Consider the following 21,506-nt stretch of genomic DNA (forward strand, 5'->3'; position numbering starts at 1 on the left):
AAGATAGACTAATTCAAGAGTGTACTGAGGTCTCATTGTTCCTGTTATACTAGAATTAAATTGAAATATTGACACATTGCCGAAGAAAGTAGAAAAAAAAATGTTGCAGTATATAATTGAAAATGACTGCTATGAAGTAAGAGATTAAGAGTCCATTTAGTGAGTTAATAATAAAATAGTCTGTCAGTTTGCAAAGACTACAAAAACTTTAAACTGTTTTGGAAGGTGTCCTATACATTATAGTGTATTAAATTAGATTAAAAATAACTTGAACTGCATTAATGCCTACAGTAAATTTTCTAACTTGAGGGAGGTTTCTTAATGCACTCATATCTGGTGTGTAGTTATTTGAATACCAATCACTGAAAAATCATAGAGAGAGTTCTGAATCTGAAATACAAATAGAAATATGTGTGACAGATCTTAGAGTCTATCTCTCATTGTCATAAATCATTTTGAATTCCAGAAGTAGCCTGTATGATAAAATAGATCTGACTAGCCCAATCTTCTTTTTGGTTTTCACAGTAGCATCTTGTTGCTTTTTGGTGAAAATAGGATTAACACTTTGTATGCTATTAGAAAAAAAAGTCCACCTATTTTACACTCATTTTGGGAGATTTCAGAATTGTGTGGATTTCATGGGGAAAGATGGGGAGAAATCCCAAAATCCTGAGTGGACAGGTTTGATTTGAATCATTGGATGTTAATTAACATGGATTTCCTGTGTTGCAATTTTTGAAGCAGAATTACTATGTTATTCAACTAAAGTATTCTGAAAATATTTTTACAAAGGTCTTTTACAGATCTAAGAAGTTATTGAGCTGAATTTGATTGGGGCATCTTTTCATGAGCTCATTTTATTTATGGTTGCATTTACCCTAAAGAAGGATGTAATATGTTCATTAACCCTGTGTTTTTCCCACAAATTAATAAAAAAGTAAACCTCTCTTAAAACCGGTTTTTTGTGTCTGCCTTGGATTGCTAATTCAGTTTCATTTTTAAGTATTCACATAACAATCCATTTTGTGCCCCTCTGTAAATATTATCTTCCATTTAACAAGATCTTCCTTTTTTATTTATATTAAATCCTTCTGGATTAAAAATGTTATTCAATCAATCTAGATAGAAGAGATGCAAAAATATCATAGTAATTGCAGTTACTGTATAATGAAACAGGGCTATATAAAATAATACCAACTGACGTTCTGATTTCCTATGAAGTGAGAAAAAATGCCCATAAAATACATACACCAGTGCAGCTGAAAAGGGAAGTATTTCTGTGGAAGAACAGCAAGAAATTCAGGAGTTTGCAAAATATCAGTGACAGATATGAAAACAAAACCACATCTTCACAGCTGATCATTTTGTGTGATGAAATTGCTAAATGAAACAGATGTCTTTACATTTCTCAGCTTGGCTGACATGAATCACAGATGCCCATTAGCTAAAATAACTATAGGAAACACTATGCTAAAAGTAGCAGAAAAATATTTCACAGAATATTTTTTTAGTATTTGAGTAAAATGAAAAAAACTCTGCAGCACTGATAGACAAAGTGTTGATGCATTTCAGAGTTGGGTAATGATTCACCACACAGGGCTGTGAAGCACCTTGGGGAGACTTTAGTCACCTTGAGTCCTCTAGTAACATCTGGTTTGAATTAAGAACGGAAAAAGCAAAATGGGAGGTATTCTCTTTTGTTGTTTAACTATATTAAACATTTTCACCCCTTGAATTATGTCTGGAAGACTTGTTCATTTTATCTATAACTTTCTGTTTCCTGATCACTCAGAAAGACCTGAAAGGTTATTCTGAATTTGAAGTTTTTCTACCATAACTCTGGACTCCTCTGTATATACACATAATTTAAATTGGATTACCAAACCAAAGGCATTATTAATATTTTTTTAGTGAGCATGGTGTTATAGCTTAGGGTGTTCTTCTAACTATGTATGTTTGTATTCCTTTTATGTTACTGTGAGGTGAAACTACTGGCTCCCTAGAAGTCTTTATGTGGTCGTCTCAAACTCCTATATTTGGGTCCTTTTCCAGACTTCTTGCTAATATATGTGTGGGAAAAACAGACAAACGAGAAGTCCCAAAACCACACAAACAAAAAAAACTACAAATAGAAAGTTTGAATTTGGCAGAGGTAATAGGTTAATGATTTTGTGGTCATAAAAAGCATTTTTAAATCACCTCACTAAGGCTTAAACATAGCTACAGGAGAGGCAATGGGAAATCAATAATGATGGTACCTTATATGTTAGACAAATAACTGTGTTAAAAGATCTTTGCACACTAAATTGGATTTAAATATAGATGTTCAAAAGCTTTATATTTCGTAGTGCAGGGATTTTCTTAGTTTTCTGATTTAGTTTTCTTCACCATACTGTTCAGGCTTCAAGTGCCAGGCAATATTTTAAGGCACCAGAATATGATTATTGGGATTGCTAAATTGTTTTACAAGTTCCTGGCATGGTTTTGTTAAATATCACTCTCCAAAACAATTTACATGCATCATCCATATGTTAAGTTTGGCCAGACACTCTTGCTGGGAACTGTTTGCATGGAGTTCTGGAGATAATGTGTTAGAATGGATTTTGCCAGGCTACTTAATGGTTTTTGAGTGAAAGGACAGGTTTTGTGAGAATTAATAATACCAGACCTGGGTTTGAAAGGTATGTGGGAAAACTGCAATGTGCCCATTTAAAGATCCCACTCAAACAGAACCTGATTTTATATTTCTGTCACAGGTCTCAGGAAAAGCATGCTCTTATCATGCTCTTCATCATTCTGGTATGAAAATATTTCATAGAGTGGTCATATATTTCAGCAATGAGTTCCTAGGACCAAAATGTTTTTAAAGTGAAATTATATTCTAGGAAGACAAGGAGAAGAAAACACTCAAGAACTACTTATGCTAGATGACATTTCAAAATGGAACACAGCTTGGAAGATGCTGTCAAGTCCCTTAAAGAAGGGTGAAAGGGTTAATTGGAGGCACAAAAGGTCACAATTTTTGTTAGCCACCAGGGGAGAGATTAAAGCTCACTTTAAAAATTCATTCCTCAAAAGAGGTGTGAGAATGGCTTGCAACCTTCAGTTTGAACTCATTAAGAGAAACAGAAGGAAAAGAATGAAAAATGTCTATCTGCAAAGGATTTTTCTTAACATCTGCCTTCTTACTCTTTGTGTTTGGTGGAGTTTCATAATTTTTTATTTGTTGTAGAATGAAAAGAAACAGTAAGAAAATACTTTGTAAAGTAAACATGCACATGTGTAGTGTAAGCCAAGTTTAATGGGTCTAAATACTTTCATGTAGAAAATCAAAGTTCAGAACATGATAGTATTCAAATTTCTACCATGAAGGCTTTGATCCAAGATGCCTGGTGAGTTCTGTCTATTCCATATATATCAAGTCTGTGGGAAATATTCAGTGTTTGAAAATTTTTCACAACATCAAGTCTGCGGGAAATATTCAGTGTTTGAAAATTTTTCTCAACATCAAGTCTGTGAGAAATATTCAGCATTTGAAAATTTTTCACAATATAAAAGTCTACTGTTTGAGTTTGGCTTATCCCACCAGTCCACTCTGTATGCTTGGTTTCAGCACAAAAGACAAGGATAGACAAATTCGAAACCACAATAATTAAATATTTTTATTCTAATACTTGAAACAGTTGCTATGGAAGACAACATGAGGGAGTCATAGATGAAAAAGTGAAATATTTTCATGGCTGCAAAGTGAGGGGAGGTATTTATACTATGCTACATGTATAAAATTTTTCATTATCTGAAATGGAGGCTTAAATTAACAAAAACTCTTCACATGACTAAATATAATCTTCCTGTGGATTTAATCAGTGCCATAATTACGTGTGCAAATAACTGTTTTTAGAAGGGAAAAAATGCACCAGTTCCTAAACTGGAATATTCTGCTATTTTTTGAGTGTGATTTTAAAAAAATTATTTGCACTTCAGTTTTGTGAATAAGAGCTTCTACTTTATTTGGTTCTTCTGCTGAACTCAAAACTAAGTTTACTAAAAAGAATATGTTTCATGGTGAAAATAAATCTGAGTGCCAGATTCTTTCAGTTAATTATGGAATCAATGAGATTGGAAGGACCTTTCCAACAAGATGTTTAGAGAAATTATGCTAAATGTATCCAAAAGATCAAATGAGACATCCTCCACGCAGGTGTGCTGAACAACAAAGCATAATTAAATAATTTTCCATATAAAGGTAGACAGAACTGCAAGTTATATATGTGAAGTTAAGCTTTATACAACTTCAATAATGGGTGTTAAATCAATACTGAATGCTTAATAAATTTGGGTGGTTTTCCTTTAGTCTATTTACATTAGTTGATAAAGTGCAAGTGCAAATGACTTAAAATTAAATGTTCCCCAATTTGGGAGGAGTATAAATAATATGAAATGAAATTTTAAAAAAATATATTATTTCATGAAATCAGTGGTTCTGTTTTCCTTAATTGTCTTGTATTTAGCCATGTTCTTTATCTGCTTAGTGAATTTACAACTAGCACAGCAGTTGTGAATTTTTAATAGGATCTCTTCAAGGAAAGAAAAGGTCAGTATTAACATAAAAATCTTCTTTAAGAATGTGGTGCAGAGGTTTCTTAGCAGAGAACAGGTGTTGCTGCAAAAGTAAAATCTTCCAGAACAGCCAAGTTGAAAGATTCTTGGAACTAAGTTAGGAAACTGGCTGTCAGTCAGTGGTGAATAAAAATTACTTTCTTAATGGTATCAACCACATATGTGGCATACAGAATAACTTAAAATATAATATTGATATTTAAAAACAACCATTCTTTTCATTGCTTCTAAACAAAGTACTGTCTTCTTCCATTTCAGCTTCATTCTGACCAGGATAAAGGAGATGGATCCCTCAAATACATTTTGTCAGGAGATGGGGCTGGCACTCTTTTTATAATTGATGAGAAAACGGGAGATATTCATGCAACTCGGAGAATTGACAGGGAAGAGAAAGCCTTTTACACCCTGCGTGCCCAAGCTATCAATAGAAGAACTTTGAGACCAGTGGAACCTGAGTCTGAGTTTGTCATCAAGATCCATGACATCAATGACAATGAACCAACATTTCCAGAAGAAGTTTACACTGCTAGTGTTCCTGAGATGTCAGTAGTAGGTGAGTTCTCTGTACTGAGGTACAAATGCCTTTTCTCTTACTTGACAAATTATTTCCCCATCTTTTCAAAAGTCAGTCATGTGCAGAGTTCTACCTGATAAGTTTTTTTTTCATTTTGACATATTTGTTCAAATACTGAAATGGCATTCAGAACCAGATTTTTATGATCTAAGATCTGTTTCTACTTGAAATATCCAAATTATTGGCTTTACAGTTCTTTGGAATATAAATATTATAGATAGTAGGTGAATGGTGAATCATCCTCCTCCTGAGGAACTGTTAGAATAAGATGACTAAATTAGACTGTTGAAAGCTCAATATTTTTTTTCTTTCATTTTCACTGCAAGTTCCCAGTGGTTGTAAGCACTGAATGGAGAGCTGTCTCCACTCCCTCTGTGGGTGAGGAGAATTATATATTGACTCATGCATTGTTGATGCACTGTCTGAAGGTAGACACCCTCTTTATTTTCTTTTCTTTCACTTTTTTACTGTATAGACAAATCCTCTCGTGCTTTCACTTCCTTAACTCCATCCACGAATGACACCTTAATGAATGTTAAACAGCTGTTTGACTTGATCTTTCTTCTCTTTGCCATGTATTTTCAGTTCCTATCTTAACTACAAAGTTGTAGCCTGGATCATGCCAGCTGGTGAATTTTATAACCAATAACATTTTGGAATATGACCTATTATTGATATTAGTGCATACAATTCATTAAGAATAATTTTTAAAAACTTAAAAATATATTATGTTTCTTTTAAAATATAATATAAATTAATTAATTGTAAAAATGTAGCTAGTATAATATTAAGTTCTAAAAATTCAGAAAACAAACAATGCATTCAATGTAATTTTAGGCTATTATTACCATTTTAATCACCTCCACTACCTGAATAGGTCAAACAGGTATTTTAGATGACTAAATTAGCCTGTTCAGATGATAAGTTTTTAAGATGTTTTAAATATACAGGTATTGATAATTTAGTATTTAACTTCCAGGAACTTGGAAAATGCTAAAAGAGAAAAAATACATAATTATTGAAAGAGAATGCCTTCAGCAAATCTGTGCAGCAATGTATGGAAGCATAATACTAGTATCTTTTTGTTCTTAATATGTCAATCTGCTTTCAGTTTGTGATTGAATCAGTTTTTAAAATTCCAGCATTCAGCAAGTGGTTTTTACTGTAAAGGAAAATAAAATTTATAAAGAATATTTAAGAAATCTGACAGATGATTGTGTAGGCCTGTACTGAAATCTCATCAAATCAGCCCACATAAAGAGAAGAACTGAAAAATCTTCCACATTTACTGTTCCAAAATCTAACAAAGTGTGATACCAATTTACTAATGTACTGGTCAGTTTTCTAAATTTCCATAAACATACAGCTTTAGGCAGAGCATCTTGAAAGTGCATGCTGAGGGAACATTTCTGGAGCATTTTCTAGAGAAGCATTTGGCTAGATTACAGGATGGCTGAAAAAGTATGTCTCAGAGTTTCAAATTCATTTCTCATGTTCTTTCTGTAAATTCCAAAACGCATTGTTTAAAACATGATTGGAAAGATATAAGAAAATTACTCAGTGTTTTCATTAAATATTATGCTATTATAAAATACTAAGTTATAAGCTATTATTTCTTCATTTCATCAGTCTCAATTCCATAAATAACATTTTTTCTTTAAGTGTTAAACATTCACAGCATTATTTCAATGCTTCTGAAGTATTCAGATTGCAAGGTTCCAGTGTATCTGTACAGCTGTACATAGATCATAAAATTTTGAAGCTGTAAAATGTCAGCATTAAAACAACAAAAAACGAGATACCATGATAAGAAAAATATTTAGAAAAAATTAATTTATAGAAAAACAAAGAGCCACAAACACACCAACTTGGATGTACAGTGTGTTAACCTTGAATCTTAAATAAATAGCTGTGCTGAAACAAATGGACTTCATTTTGTCAATAAAATTATAATAATTAGGAGAATTATAACTCAGTTTAAATCTATCATGTTCCTGGGTTTTATAAATGCAGTCATTCATCTGCTAGAGTGACTGACTGTCTACCTGATAGGCAGCATTTCTTTTAGCTTTATTACTTTTAGCTTTATGTCTGCTCCCTGGAGGTTTATATTCATCTGTAGTCCATAAGAGAATTACGTGATTTTATAAAGTATTCATCAAAGTTGATTCATTTCTTCATAACACTAATTTAATTCTACAACTCAAAAAAAATCTGCTCAGTAATCTGAAAACTAAAGGCTAAGGGAAGAAGGAGAGAAGTCTTCTAAAAGAATAAGCTGCATAACGATTTTGAGAAAAATAGAACTAATCAGAAATTGTGAAGTCATTATGTTAAAATTCTTCACGTTTTGGTGCAACAATAATATATTATCACATCATTATTACAAAATATTTTTAAATTAGTATTTTTTCTGGCATCATATAATTCAATAATTTTAGTACAGCAGCTTATATGAGAAATTTATGAAAAAATGAACAATTACATTTTTTATTACAATTTTACTTCCTCATTCAAAGAGAAATGGGAAGAAATTCCTACATTTATATATTTTTCTCTCTCTGGATTGTTTGTTTTTTTAGTTATGGTATTGTGAGCAGCCCATTACTTGGCCAGTACTGTTGGCCATGGGCTAAGAAACTGTCAGGCTTGATGTAAGGAATGCAGATAGAAATTGCAGTCTTGGATGTAATTGCACATTCTGTTGAATGTCCCCCTGTTGTAGTCACTTCTGTGAGAAAGTAGAGACAGTTAATTTTTCTGTAAATGTCTGCAAACATTAAGAGGAGTTTATGATATTAATATTTTCACAGTGATAGGTACCAGAAAGAGAAATTACAAAGCTAAATTACTATGGCCCTTACCTGAATAGAGATGAGTTACATGGTTCTACAAAAAGTGTGGTACTACCAGGACTGTAATATTTTCATTATCTAACCCAGGATAGTCAACATGGTGTGGCACTATGCTACATATTGGGAGTCTGAGAAAGAGCGATATTGCTCGAACCGCTCCCTGCCTTTCCTGTGTCTGACCTGCCAAGCAGACAGAATCCCATGTGAAGGATTCCCTGTCCTCCTTCTGTTCCACTTGGCTGAAAGCCATGACTTCAGGGACAGGGGAGGATGGTGACAAGCTCCTGCCCAGTCCTGCAGGTGCATCCGTTCCATGATTTCCTCTCTGTCACAGGTGCCCTTGCAGGGATGGTGCTGATCTCCCCTCTCTGCTGATTTGCAATAAGACCCAAGAAAATCAAATGGAACTGTGGCAAGGGAAGCTCTAATTAGACATTAGGAAAAGGATCTTCATCGAGAGATTGGTCAGTCACTGGAACAGGCTCTCCAGAAAAGTGTCAGAATGTCTTGAATGCTTCTCTTAGTCATATGGTTGAGTTTTAGGTAGTCCTATGAGAAGCATTAGAAGTTGGACTTCTGATCCTTATGAGTCCTTTCCAACCCAGTATAATTTATGATTCCATGACAGCATTATCCACCAAAAATACATATATATTCTTATAGGATGACTTGCACTCCTGCTACTATTGGTACATCTAGGTTCAATAGTTTACTATCAATCAGGTGTAAAGGCTGGACCACTAGACAGACACATAAACATACCCAAACAATGTTTTTTAAGATACTGGTTTATTCAAAACAACTACACAGAGAAGGTTCCTTATATTTAAAAGTAGGATTGTACAGTATAGTAAAATGGGGTGAAAAGAAAAATAAAATATATTACGCTTTCACAATCAAAGGTGAAAAAGGACCTTGTGCACATGGATGGTGCAGATTGAGATCAGATGTCATGCCTCCTATTGGAGGACAGAACACTGGAACAATTCTCTTTGTTCATTGTTTCCAATTCCTGTGGAAGTAAACATAGTCTTTTATATGCATATTCATCACACAAGCAATGTTTCATAGATAATAAATATTTACTCTTTTTTTTCTTTGTTATACATAAAATCCGTATCAGTCTTTATCATGACTACTAACTTACAACTTGTACCTGTGCCTCGTATTTATGTTGTGCTGTGGCTGTGTTGTCAAATCCTTGGCCATAGCCTGGTGACTGCATTCTCTGTCCTGGTACTGAATATCAATGTTTAAAATTGCCTTAATCTTATCTCTACTTTTAGAAGTGTCAAAGAAAACCCCAAAAAGTCAGCTATTCTGCAGTTTTGCCACTGTGTTGTCTATTTCTGTAAAGCAGCTACAATGGTGAGGTGTTCATATGAACCTTGTATGCACTTATCTGGATACCAGAAAGAAGAGAAACATGGTATCACATCATGCAAAGAAAAGAATGAAATGCTTATATAACAAAACCTTGGAGTGATTGAAATCTGTGCACCCTTGGAGAACAGGGTTTGCTGCATCCTGAAATTTCCTGTACTAAAAGGAATGATAGGGTGATCGGGAAGTCAGAAAAGCACTATTGAGTCTTTATCTACTCCATATGCCTCCATCCATAAACCTTATCAAGTCCTGATGTAGCCATACACCAGCCTCTTTCAGACCACAAGAGCAGTTTTGATTTCTTCCTCCGGCTGTGGTACTAACCAGACAGGCACCGGAGGATATGGCTATTTCTATTATCAAATAGAGTGTTTTACAAAGGCCCATAAATTCTTTGTTGTCTTGTTCATCTTTCTTTTGTTGCTTATTAAACATTGAAAAGGCAGACATGAATGGGCCAGCTTCAGGATCTCACAGCTGGGTCGATATCCGAGAAGACAACTTATTCTCCTGAAGTCTTTATACCGATTACTGGATTTTTATCTTCTTTCAATTTTTCCTTTCCTTACTTTCAGAGTTTGTGACCCAGAATATTCTTACGGTTTTGACGACAGTCTTCTGCTCTGTCCATCATATTTTTTACCTATCTCTTTCTGCTCATTTGGAGATTTCTTTTCATAACTGCAGATAGTCTATTTTCCTCTAGATGGATTTTCCTGGGGAATTTGCCTATTAGTGTATTTTAGAAAAGTTTTCAGAACTTTCTCTTTACACCTCTTTTTATATATTTATATATCTTCCCAGCTTATATAATCATTCCCTATCCTTATTGCATCTTGTAACTTTTCTACTTCTAAATTAGGGATATCAATATATGATATTCAGAAGATGTAACCTCCTTCTGGGTTTACATGTGATGTACAGGGTGCCCTGTTGGTCTGTCATCTCTTGTTATAAGTTTCTCTTTAGGCAGCAGTTAGAGCTGCTTAACATTTTACCCTAGCTTCTTCTATACTCCCTCATTAGTGCTATTCACCAGTTCCCAATGCTTAGTCCTCTCTGCCATGGAATTCGTCTTACAACACCTCCTTCTGGTTTCCTACTAAGATATTTCAAAATCTTTTTTTTTTTCATACAAAGTTCTCTCAACAAACACTTTTGCATCTTCTGACTTAGGGCATTTCAAAAACCCAAATCAGGATTTTTTTGATTTTTTTTTTTACAGAGTTTTCTTTCACTCTGCACACAAATCCTGCCATTAGGAGATGAAACAAAAAGTTTAAAAAAAACCCCAAAAAACAAAACAAAAACCCACCAAGCTAAACCATTTTTCTTTAAAAAGGACATCTTAAAAGAATTGAAATTATCCACTCCTGTGCTTGTTTGCAACTGATTGTTTTCTAAGTTACAAGACTATCTTGTAGTCAAAAGATCTTTCTGACACTGAGTTCTCTGAACATGCAGCCCTTTTCAGTTCTTTTCTGTTTTCTGTATCTTAAAATAGATTATTTCAGAGGAAAACATGTGCCATTATTTCTGGGGAAAATAGGTGTCATTATTTCCCGTCTTTTCCACTAAAAACAGCAGAAAATTTCTATTAATTTGGCTTGTTATTTGTATGGATAATTTACTATAGAAGGTTCTTGCTCTAGTTAATTATCACATAACTCAGCTGGGAGTAAAGAAAACAAAACCTAACCTTACAATCCAGCTCTACAGTGAATATTTTGCGGATTCCTTTTCCTAGATAATTATTTCCAGTGATTTTTATCTAATATGTATGCATCATAAAGGAATTGTGAGGTCAAAGTCATTAATAGTTGTATTGTGTTTGAAGATGCTTGCAGAAAACAGCAGCAAGGGCAAAATATACTAATTACTGTTACAGTCCTAGACTCTAAGGAGAGTCAAACACGACAATAAAGTTATGTTAAAATATGCCTTCTGAGAGCTACAATAATCTACCAAAAGACTGTTTGTTTCTGGGCCAAGTTTACCACTGTTGAATTCTAGTTCATGGTATGTAAAATAGGCAGTTATGCCAGAAGAAAATAACAGAATTCACTGGTGTGTTATTAATAACATAGATGGTGCCTTATTTATAGATTCATAGAATGGTTTGAGTTGGAAGGGACCTTAAAGATCTCCTAGTTCCAACCCCCCTGCCATGGCAGGGATGTCACCTACTGACCTCATTGCTCAGAACCCCATCCAACCAGGCACTGAGCACTGCCAAGGATGGGACAGCTAAAGCTTCTCTGGGAAACCTGTTCCAGTGCCTCACCACCCTCACAGTAAAGCATTTGTTCTTTATATCTTATTTAAACCTGGTCTCTTTCAGTTTGAAGCCATCCCCCCTTGTCCTATCACTACATGCTGTTGTAAAATGTCCATCTCCATCTCTCCTGTATGCAATCACTGTCTCCTTTATGCACTGCTATAGAGTTCAGATTAGGCTTTAAATTCTGAAAGCCAAAGACCAGCTTCATCAGAAGCAACCTGTGACTATGTAAAAGACAGAGCAAGATCTAGACCAAGTGATGATTATTAACTGATACCTACACTGTAGTTTTTAAGCCCTGGCATAACTGGTCATCTTCAGTGCCTTTGGATTTCTGGTCCAGGTTTCCAACCAGAACAAACAATACCTTTGTTTTATTGAGCATCAGTGGTCTTCAGTGTACTGAAGCGTAGCAAAACCAGCTGGTGATTTGACAGCTGATGTGCAGAATGTAATTGATACACTGATGGCACTACTCCTGTTTATTTCTTGATGTGGCTTCTGTCAAGTTTTTACAGGAATTGCTGATCCCCTGTGGAAGCCTGGGGAGCACATCTATTTTCCTCTCATAGCAAGGAGAGTTCTGCATCCTAAATGGCACTTGGAAGTGTAGTAGTGCCCTTGCACTTCTCCTCCCAGGTACCAGACCCATAAAAACCAAAGAGCTGAGGTAACATTAAAAAGTAAAGTTCATCCTTACTGCATTTGAGTAATAGAGTGTGCATTGTCCTGAACATAACCCACCAATTGCATGGTGTGACAGCAATGAAATTAAGGAGCACAAGTCTCTTTCCACAGACTTTAAAGGGAATAGGTACAAATCTACAGTGTTCAGAAGTTTCTGACAGGTTTTTTTTTGGGAGTGTATATATGCAGCCATGTTCATTCCAGCTGGAGAGAAGCATAGATGATGTAATTTGCTGTTTCATGTGCATGTGCACTGAGAGTATTAATTAATATATTCATTATGACACCTAATAGCAGTAACTGTTAGACACATAGTACTGCATTTAAAAATGAATTGTTTAAAATATATTTTAAATTTATTCAACATTTTCTTCAGTTTCCTTCCAAATTATTCTTCAAAATTGGTTTTCCTTATATTTTTAAACTAAAATGAAACAAAAGTCTCATACAATTGACCTATTAATAGATACGTTTAGATTCACAAATTAGGGAAATGTGAAAATTAGAAAAAATTAATTATTCACTTACATGTAATAGAGACAAAGTGTTTATTTTCATGTATTTACAATGTAGAAGCTTCTGATTAACACATCATGCTTTTGTGACAGATGTCTTGATTATGACTGTTCTCTGTTGGTATGGATATGAAATAGAGGAGTTGTAAACTTTACTTGCACAGTTCCATGTTTGTCAGTGTACTCAGTGGATTGGGGTCTTTTTGCCCTTTTTTTAACTTGCAGCACTTCAGTTACTGAACATGGTTTGTGTTATCCTACTTTTACACAACTGCTTTTTCAGGGAAGGTATTCTTTAGGAGCAAGTATACATTCCAGCACTGCAGTTTCTCTATAGTAGTAGGATGGTCCGAAAGTGCATTTCAGAATCAAGACAACATTCTTCAGAACTTAAATTTATTAAACAGAAAGGCCTTTTCACCTTTTAGCATAATAGTTATATAGACATATATCTACACATGGAGTTCAGCGTGGCTGAAGACATAAGATATTTGTGAATCATAGAGACAAAGTTTTTGGAACAGACCTACCATCACCACATTCTTACTTTTAAAAAAAAAGTTCCGATTTTCATAATCAGCATATTCTCAATAGTTACCAGAGCAATATTCAATACAATAGAAAGTTATTTTCTCTTAGTTTCTTTATACTTGTGTAGCATTTTTTATATTTTAAATTTTATTTTGTGTTTGGGTCTTTTCTCTGTAAATTCATTATTCACTCCATTTTAATAGGAATAATATAACCAGCAATATGCCCATTTTGCCTTCTTTATGAGAAGACAGTACTTTTAGGGACTCACTGAAACAGGTATTTTTATTCTCTAGCAGTTGAAAACAGAATATTTTGGAAAACTCATCTCTGTTTCGACAGTTAGGCATATGGCTTATTCCCTTGATATTGGTGCTATGATTGAACAATTTACTTATAAAAAGCAGGTGTGCTGTCATGTCATAAAATCCCAAATAAATGGAGAAATAGCATTTACTTTTACTTGTTTTTCTATGTATGTTAGAATAACTATGTAGTATAGACCGAGCATATCCCTCGCAGATAACGCGAGGGAGTAAATAATTGTGCCAAGGGTCCTGGACTTACAGGTGTCTTTTTTCATATTTCGTGGGGAAAAGAATTTTGAAGGAATTGGGATAAAAGAAGAAAAATGTTTTGAAGTCTTCTGATCCTCAGATTAGCCCATGGCTAGCCAGTCATGTGCTTGTGATGATTGTTTTTCCTTTTTTTTCTCAGTTCTTTCCTTTATACTTAAAATTGCATCTGCACTTTATGGATGCACAGTAGAGGGGATCCTTGTTCATACTTTATTTCTGTGATGGAAGAGTTGAACAGGATGTAGAAAATATTTTGATTGTGGAAAAACTGTCCAACAGTGTTAACGGCAAACATTTCATGTTTTAAAGGATTGGTATATTCTACTAAAATTTAGGAAAGGTCTTTAAGGTTAAGAAATTTTCTGTAATCTAAATAATCAGCAGATTTCAAAGTTCATATGACAGTGTTTCTTTGGTAATATCTATCTATAGTAACACTTAGAAACAGGGAGAACCGACGCCTTGTTTTTCACAAGTTCCAATGACCTGTTTATTCATCTTTTTCTGTCATGTTCCTGCATGTGTAGTTTCATATCATCCTCATATCATTGAACAAAAGAAAAGAAAAAGAAAACAAACCACAAAACACCCCAAGTCCCAATAAAGGTATTTTTTCCGAGTAAAAAAGTGTCTTCTGCAAAGAGGATGTGCATACATGAAATTATTGTAGCTAGGTAAGGATAAGAATTCAGCTCAGACACAGCTACTGTTTATATTTTCTAAATAAATCTTAATCTCACTTGGGGTTACAGAAGTTTTTTTTCAATTTATGTAGAAGGAGACCTGGAATAAGGAAGAATGTACCTAATGTTGACTAGAAGATCACAAATATATTTGGAAAATCCAATTAGTATTAGCTGACATTTTCTTTGGTGTCTGTTGGAATGGAAATTGACACTCTGACACCTCCGTGTAGTGTCATATGCAACTAAATTGGCTTTGGATGTTTCAGGTACTTCTGTGGTCCAAGTTACTGCTACTGATGCTGATGACCCTTCATATGGAAACAGTGCCAGAATAATTTACAGCATACTTCAAGGGCAGCCATATTTCTCTGTGGAACCAGAAACAGGTAATGAATATTTTCATTATTTTCATTTACGATAAACTTTAAACTTTTTCTTTCATTTAAAAGACCTTAGATCACATAAAAAATGTAATTAAAAACTAACTGAAATGAAAGAGCATTTCTTGCTTTTTCTCATTATTTATAACTTTTATAATACATATAAAAACTCAAGACATCTGAAATTATGAAGTATAAGTAATTTCACAGTGGGACTATTTACTGCTTAAGATTCAAATAACAACATTTCTGATAAAGGCAGGCATAAAGTGTTTTTTTTTTCCTTAGAATATATTGTTCTTTTTTTCCCTAATGATTCTACTTAGATTAATAAAAGATGGTCTTTCTCCTAAACCTTTGGCACAAATATCTTGAAGCATTTTTAGCATGAAACTGGAAAAGTACCTGTGATGTAGAACAAGTACTCAGCCTGTACTAAAGACTACTCTAATTATAAGACTACTATAAAACTTATGGACAGAAATTTTTTCTTTGAAACATTAAATGAAAATTTTAGAGATTTATTTCAAGACTAATATAAAAAAGATAAGCAACAAATACATTATTAGCGATTCTGTTTTCCAATTTATTTCTTTTAGGCATCATCAGGACGGCGTTGCCGAACATGAACAGAGAAAACAGGGAGCAGTACCAAGTGGTTATCCAGGCAAAGGACATGGGAGGCCAGATGGGCGGATTATCAGGGACCACCACGGTGAACATCACACTGACTGATGTCAACGACAATCCACCTCGCTTCCCCCAGAGTAAGCTGCATTTAAGAGTTGACCTGTGCTGGAAGAGTTAAGCAGTCACCATCTGGTTTAATTTAGAGTAAATCTAGATTATGGGGCACACATAAACAAAAGGCTTATGTGCTGATTATTATTATTAAAGCAGTATATTAAATGTTAAAGCTTTTTTTTGTTGTTGTTAAGAAACAGTTACATGATGAAATATAACTGCAGTAAACCTGAAATTCCTCCCAGGAATATGGGCAGCAATAGTAGGTGGACTTGTAAGAGCATTAGAGCAATGTTTTTGCTCTTTCCTTACCTATTGCTTAAATCCTACATGCTCTCCCACTGGAGAACAAAGCATGTTGTAATTCTAGACATGCAGAAATATTTGAATTGAGGTATCTGCTTAAATATTTAATCATGAAGAATGTGAAAAAGAAATTACTCAAAGGGAATCAGACAGTTTTGTACTTTTCAGCTATAGAGCTACAAAACAATATACAAAATTTCCCAAATTAAAGCAAATTAAATTTAACTTTTTTTTTGTTTTTTACAGCTTTAGTGAAGGTTTTGTAATGATTTTTGCTTTTTGATACTACCACTGTCAAGACTTTGTATCCTCAAACCAAAATGTAAAAAAATTTTCGGTCTCTGTCTGATATGAAAATATTAAACTATGCAGCATTGAACTTGTAACAGTTAAGCATTTTAAGCCTTCTGCATTAATTGAAGTTGCAGTATTTGCATGATGATTTAGATTTACTTAGTACGTAAAGGATTTTGAGTATCCTCACCGCACATTTTATACACTCTGTATAATTTTACTCAATCCAGTAGTTACTGATGCACTCTTCTTGATCAAAATAACAGAATCAGCTTCAAATTATGCTCCTTATGGCAGAACTGGAGTACATAATTATGTTCAATTTAATATTGAAGTTAATATATATGCGTTCAGCTAAGATGTTTATCAGCATGTAATTTCATATTCACACTTAAAAAAAAATCATACACCATTGAGTAAGAAGAACTTGGGCATTTCTACAAAGGTCATACTCTCAACAGAATTTATTGTTACATTATAATTTATTTATTATTAATTATTTTTTAAGTTTTATTTTCATTTTTCCACAATTTTAAAAAATTATTTTTATTGTTTCAATATGTATATAGAAGATTATGGTATGTCCATTGTTGTGTAGGACAGGAGTGCTGTAGTACTCTTCTCTGGACACACTGGAGAAGACTGTTCGAAGAGGTGTCATGTTCAAAGCCTTACAGGAAAAAGAAAAAAGTTAAACAGCATAGAAGCTTCAAAAGTGCATATTTATACTTTTCGTCTTTTTTCTTGTTTCTTGAATAGTGTGGTAAATTAGAAGTTAGAATGATGGAATCAACTTTCCAGGCTTATCTGGGATTCCAACATAATATTTGAGATAGAGAAGAATTTGATGTAGCATCTCGGCATTTTTCTTTAATGTCAGTTTAAAACAGATATGTCATTTGCTTTAAAGAAACTTAACTTTGCTTTCACGGGCTTTTGTTGTTTTTGTTTGATTTTTCTCTCTACTTTCTCTCTGTCACTTTCTTTGTTAGATATAAATGCACGTTTCATTGGAGATGAGAACTAAAACATTTATAAGGATGACATATTTTACTAAATATATGAAAGTAAAAATAGCTATTAACTTTAAAAATATATATATTTAGCCTCAAAATGGAAGTGGACATCATAAGGATTCATGATTTTAACGGAGTTCAGTGAGACTGCTGGAATTGAAACTGATTAAGTTAAATTATTCTTATTCTATTCCAATAATAAAAAAACTCAGATGTATTAGATTAATGAAACAATAATATTCATATGAGATTTATAAATTATCAGGCTAAGTATTAGAATTCCCATTATGTTTCCACAGGACTCCCCATATTACAGCTATATGTTTCAATAAAATGTTTAATATCAGCTTATATGTCTCCCACAAGAAACTCATATTAAAATTGGGGAAAATTTGGCATAATTTATTGTATTATACATTCTAAAAACACAAATATAGAAGAACCCCTAATTCCTCTGTTGTTTGCATTATGAAACAAGGATTCTTCAGAATATTTTCCTCTTCTTAAAAATATACTAAATCCCACATAGATAACAGTGGTGATGAGATTGAGAATTTTTCAAGGTGCTACAGAAAGGTCTTCAAAGACCTCAGACATTGGATCTTTGTTTCAACTATAATACTTCCAGGTGTTCTCAGAAGTAAGGAGATGGTGTTGACCAGTGATAAACAGAAAATGTGATTTATGGACTTAGAAGCCTGAGACTCAGTGAAACTCAGAGCACCTGAATTACGGCAGCCCACGTATCCTGTGAGACTGTGGTAATTTATAATATTTGGCCTTACATTATATGCCTATTCAAGAGTGAATGGGAAGAAGGGTAAATGGAAAAATGAGATTGGTTTTTCATTCCTTATGACTGACTGAAGTATTTGCAATCCCAAGTGTGTAGACTGTAATCCTCAAGCTGATTTCTGCTCTCCTTAGTCTACGGAAAAGTATTCCTTTCCTTGATCCTCCCATTTCTTTTCCTGACAGACAAATGAAAGGACATCATTCACTGGAGTAAATGCAAAGAGTAAACTGCTTTCCTTGAGAAGGAAGAAATCAGATTGACAGCAGAGTTTTGCCAGGATGAGTCTACTTTGGTGTACTTTGTATTCTGATACACTGGCCAAAGCCGCACTGCATCCCATACTTAGTCAATTAAATGTATTCAGTGACAAAAGGAATAAGATGAAGCGTCTCATACTATGGTGGAGATTTCTAGAAATAGATAGGCTAGATTAAAAATTGTCTTTTAGATGATAAGTTTCTGGTTATTTTCCCTCTCTGTTTCCACTACCTTGTTAGTAACTCATGATATGAGCTCTTAAAACTTTGTAGACTAAATAATGACTTGAGTATTGCACTGGGAGTCAAAGTAGTGTCCGGAAGGCATAGGGATATAGTTTTAAGAGCTGAAAAAAAATGTGGAGAGTAGTTGACGCCTCATAAAAATAATTATAACATATAAATATTAATTGGGGATAAAAAAAAGTCTTTTGCCATAGTCTCCTATAGTACTGCTGAAGTACTAAACTGGGGATAATTTTTCTTTTGCCTTTTTTTTACCATTAGATGATTAGAGAGAGATTCTCTACTAGTGAAGTATTACAGGTTAAGATATTAGAGAAAGATACTGAAAATATTAGAGAAAATTCAGGATAAAATACTCAATTGAACATCAAAATGCGACTGAGCAAAAATAAACACATACAAATAGAAGGGGGTGTACATGACCATAAAGAATTCATTCTGCTGCTATATGTCCCTTTCATATTAAAATATGCTTAAGTAAAATTATATGAAGAAAATAAATTAAAATATTTCAATGTTTTTCATTCAGTGTTTAATTGAAAATTAAATGTGAATGCATCTATTTTTCAATTTTTGCATTTTTGCTTTTTTAGGTCTGTCAAATGGGAACATAATAACATAATAGAACAGAAAAAACATAACTCTGTGGAGGAAGAAAAAAATCTCTAATGACCCAATAAATAATAGGGTTTTTTGTACTAAGTGTCACTCTGTAGATGGCTTGTAATACACCAGTAATCCTCAAATGACTCATGCTTTCCTGAGTTTTGATAAAATCACATTGCCAGTGACCTTCCCATACAGCCATGCCAATCTCTCCCCATGACTCTTCTTGATTGCACAAAACTAATATGCCCTTGATGGACTTCTGTGTACTAGTTATTTGGGCAATGTATTTATGTGTTGCTTTTTGTGTAGCCTGTCCAGCTTTTTACTGTTGTGGTTGCTGCCCTTTACCATTTCCATTTTTGTGTTATTTCAAGCATACCTCTAACTCCTTTAACTTAGGTAGTGTCTAAGTAGAACAGAAAATCTTGGTAAACTTAACAAAGGCCATAGAAGAAAATGTTTTCCAAGAGAGATTTGATGCATTCACTTTCATCTTTGGAATGACAACTGGAGATGCATTAATTTTAAAATATTTTTTCTGAGAGTTCTTCATAGTGTATTATGTCCCCCACGAGTTTTTGTAGCGTATGTTCCAACAGATGGGATCAAATACCTCAATGCTTATTTACAGTTTTCACACTAAGGCTAGGACATGGAATGCTAAAATACATGGTAAGATACTTATTTCAATTTACTGCAGCATGTCTGAATGATGACAGTTTTATTCCTATGTATTTTATCAGCTGCATGACACTACCATAAAGGGATATAACTGAGATAAGGAAAGTAGCACGAACCAAGAATTGTAATATTCATAAGCCTATTTCAGTATGAATTAACTGCTTCAACAAGTATAGGCACAATTTCTGCTCATAGATTTTTAAAATACCTCCCCCTGCATTAATGTGTTATTCAAATTTATTTAATATGATATCTTACTATCTAATTTTGAAAGATGAAATGTCAGTCTGTTGCATAGAATTGGCCAGTGAAATCAAGGAATTCTATTCTTGTTATTGTTTCCGTGATAAAATACATGTAATATGTATCTCAAAGATTGCCTTTAGATATTAAGGGGTAAAAAAGAAGAGTGAAACTGAGCAAGAACACACAGCAGTCTTTCCAGATGATATTTCAGGAATGAAAGAAAAATGAGAACAAGAAACTTACAAGGAAAAGAAAGGCAAGAAGAGTGCAGATATAGTTGATTCTTCTCTGAGATAGAATAAAGATCTTTCTCAACCCTATTTTCTATAAATGTTTTTTTCAACAATTTTGTTTTCAGTCTTCTATATAAAACTTTTCTCTGGATAGTTCTCTGCCTCGTATTTTCTCCATTGCCTCCGTATTAAATGGCAAGTTCTCTAGAACAAAAAAATACACAAAATTGTGTTACCAGCTATTGTGTCACACAGTGTTACTTCATGCACGTGTACCAACTTGTGGAGGTCCTGAATGGCTCTTTGTCTCTTTGACAGGTACCGTCCATCTCCGCATCCCTGAGTCCTCCCCAGTTGGGACAGCCATTGGCAGCGTTAAAGCCACAGATGCAGACACTGGAAAAAATGCAGAAGTGGAGTACAGAATTATAGATGGTGATGGGACTGATATGTTTGATATTGTGACACAGAAGGACACACAGGAAGGCATCATCACTGTGCGAAAGGTGCCTGTTAGCAGCATTCACTAAATTATTTTGATGTCAATGTTATGTCACAAGCGTTCATTGCTTACATTATGTGACAACACTTGCTAATTGCTTAACATTTGCAAGCATCCCCCATCAGTGACTGAAAGATACTGTTTCGTTTTAAGGTGAACTGGAAATAAAAGGTGGTAACCATATCTAAGATACACATAGGTTCAAAGCATTGTTGTAAGCAAAGTACGAAAAAGTGGACCAGCCCCAATGTTTTAGCACTAATTATTTCTGTGATTTCAAATGCAGACTTAAGTATTTCTATGATCTGTTTTCTTCAGCAAGCAATCAGCAGCTCACTCATTAATGAGAGACACAGATTCCTTCTCTGTGAGATTCTCATCTACTTGGGTGAGATGGGATCTGTGTGCCAGAACACAGACATTAGTTGAAAGGATAGGATATGGTTTTGTTCCTGTTTCCAATGTGTGAGAGGGCTGCCACAT

General features: G+C 34.0%; 1 protein-coding gene across 4 annotated transcripts in view; it reads left to right on the plus strand.

The window, feature by feature from the left end:
* CDH10 (cadherin 10) overlaps positions 1-21,506 on the plus strand; it is a 94,510-nt gene that overhangs the window by 56,384 nt on the left and 16,620 nt on the right. For all 4 annotated transcript variants that reach the window (XM_064705455.1, XM_064705453.1, XM_064705451.1 and 1 more), the window contains exons 3-6: positions 4,879-5,173; positions 14,980-15,099; positions 15,693-15,860; positions 20,840-21,027. In XM_064705455.1, the coding sequence (XP_064561525.1) occupies positions 4,879-5,173; positions 14,980-15,099; positions 15,693-15,860; positions 20,840-21,027 (771 nt within the window). The remainder of the gene's footprint in view (positions 1-4,878; positions 5,174-14,979; positions 15,100-15,692; positions 15,861-20,839; positions 21,028-21,506) is intronic.

This window comes from Zonotrichia leucophrys, chromosome 2, assembly GCF_028769735.1.
Source record: "Zonotrichia leucophrys gambelii isolate GWCS_2022_RI chromosome 2, RI_Zleu_2.0, whole genome shotgun sequence".
NCBI classification, from domain to species: Eukaryota; Metazoa; Chordata; class Aves; order Passeriformes; family Passerellidae; genus Zonotrichia; species Zonotrichia leucophrys.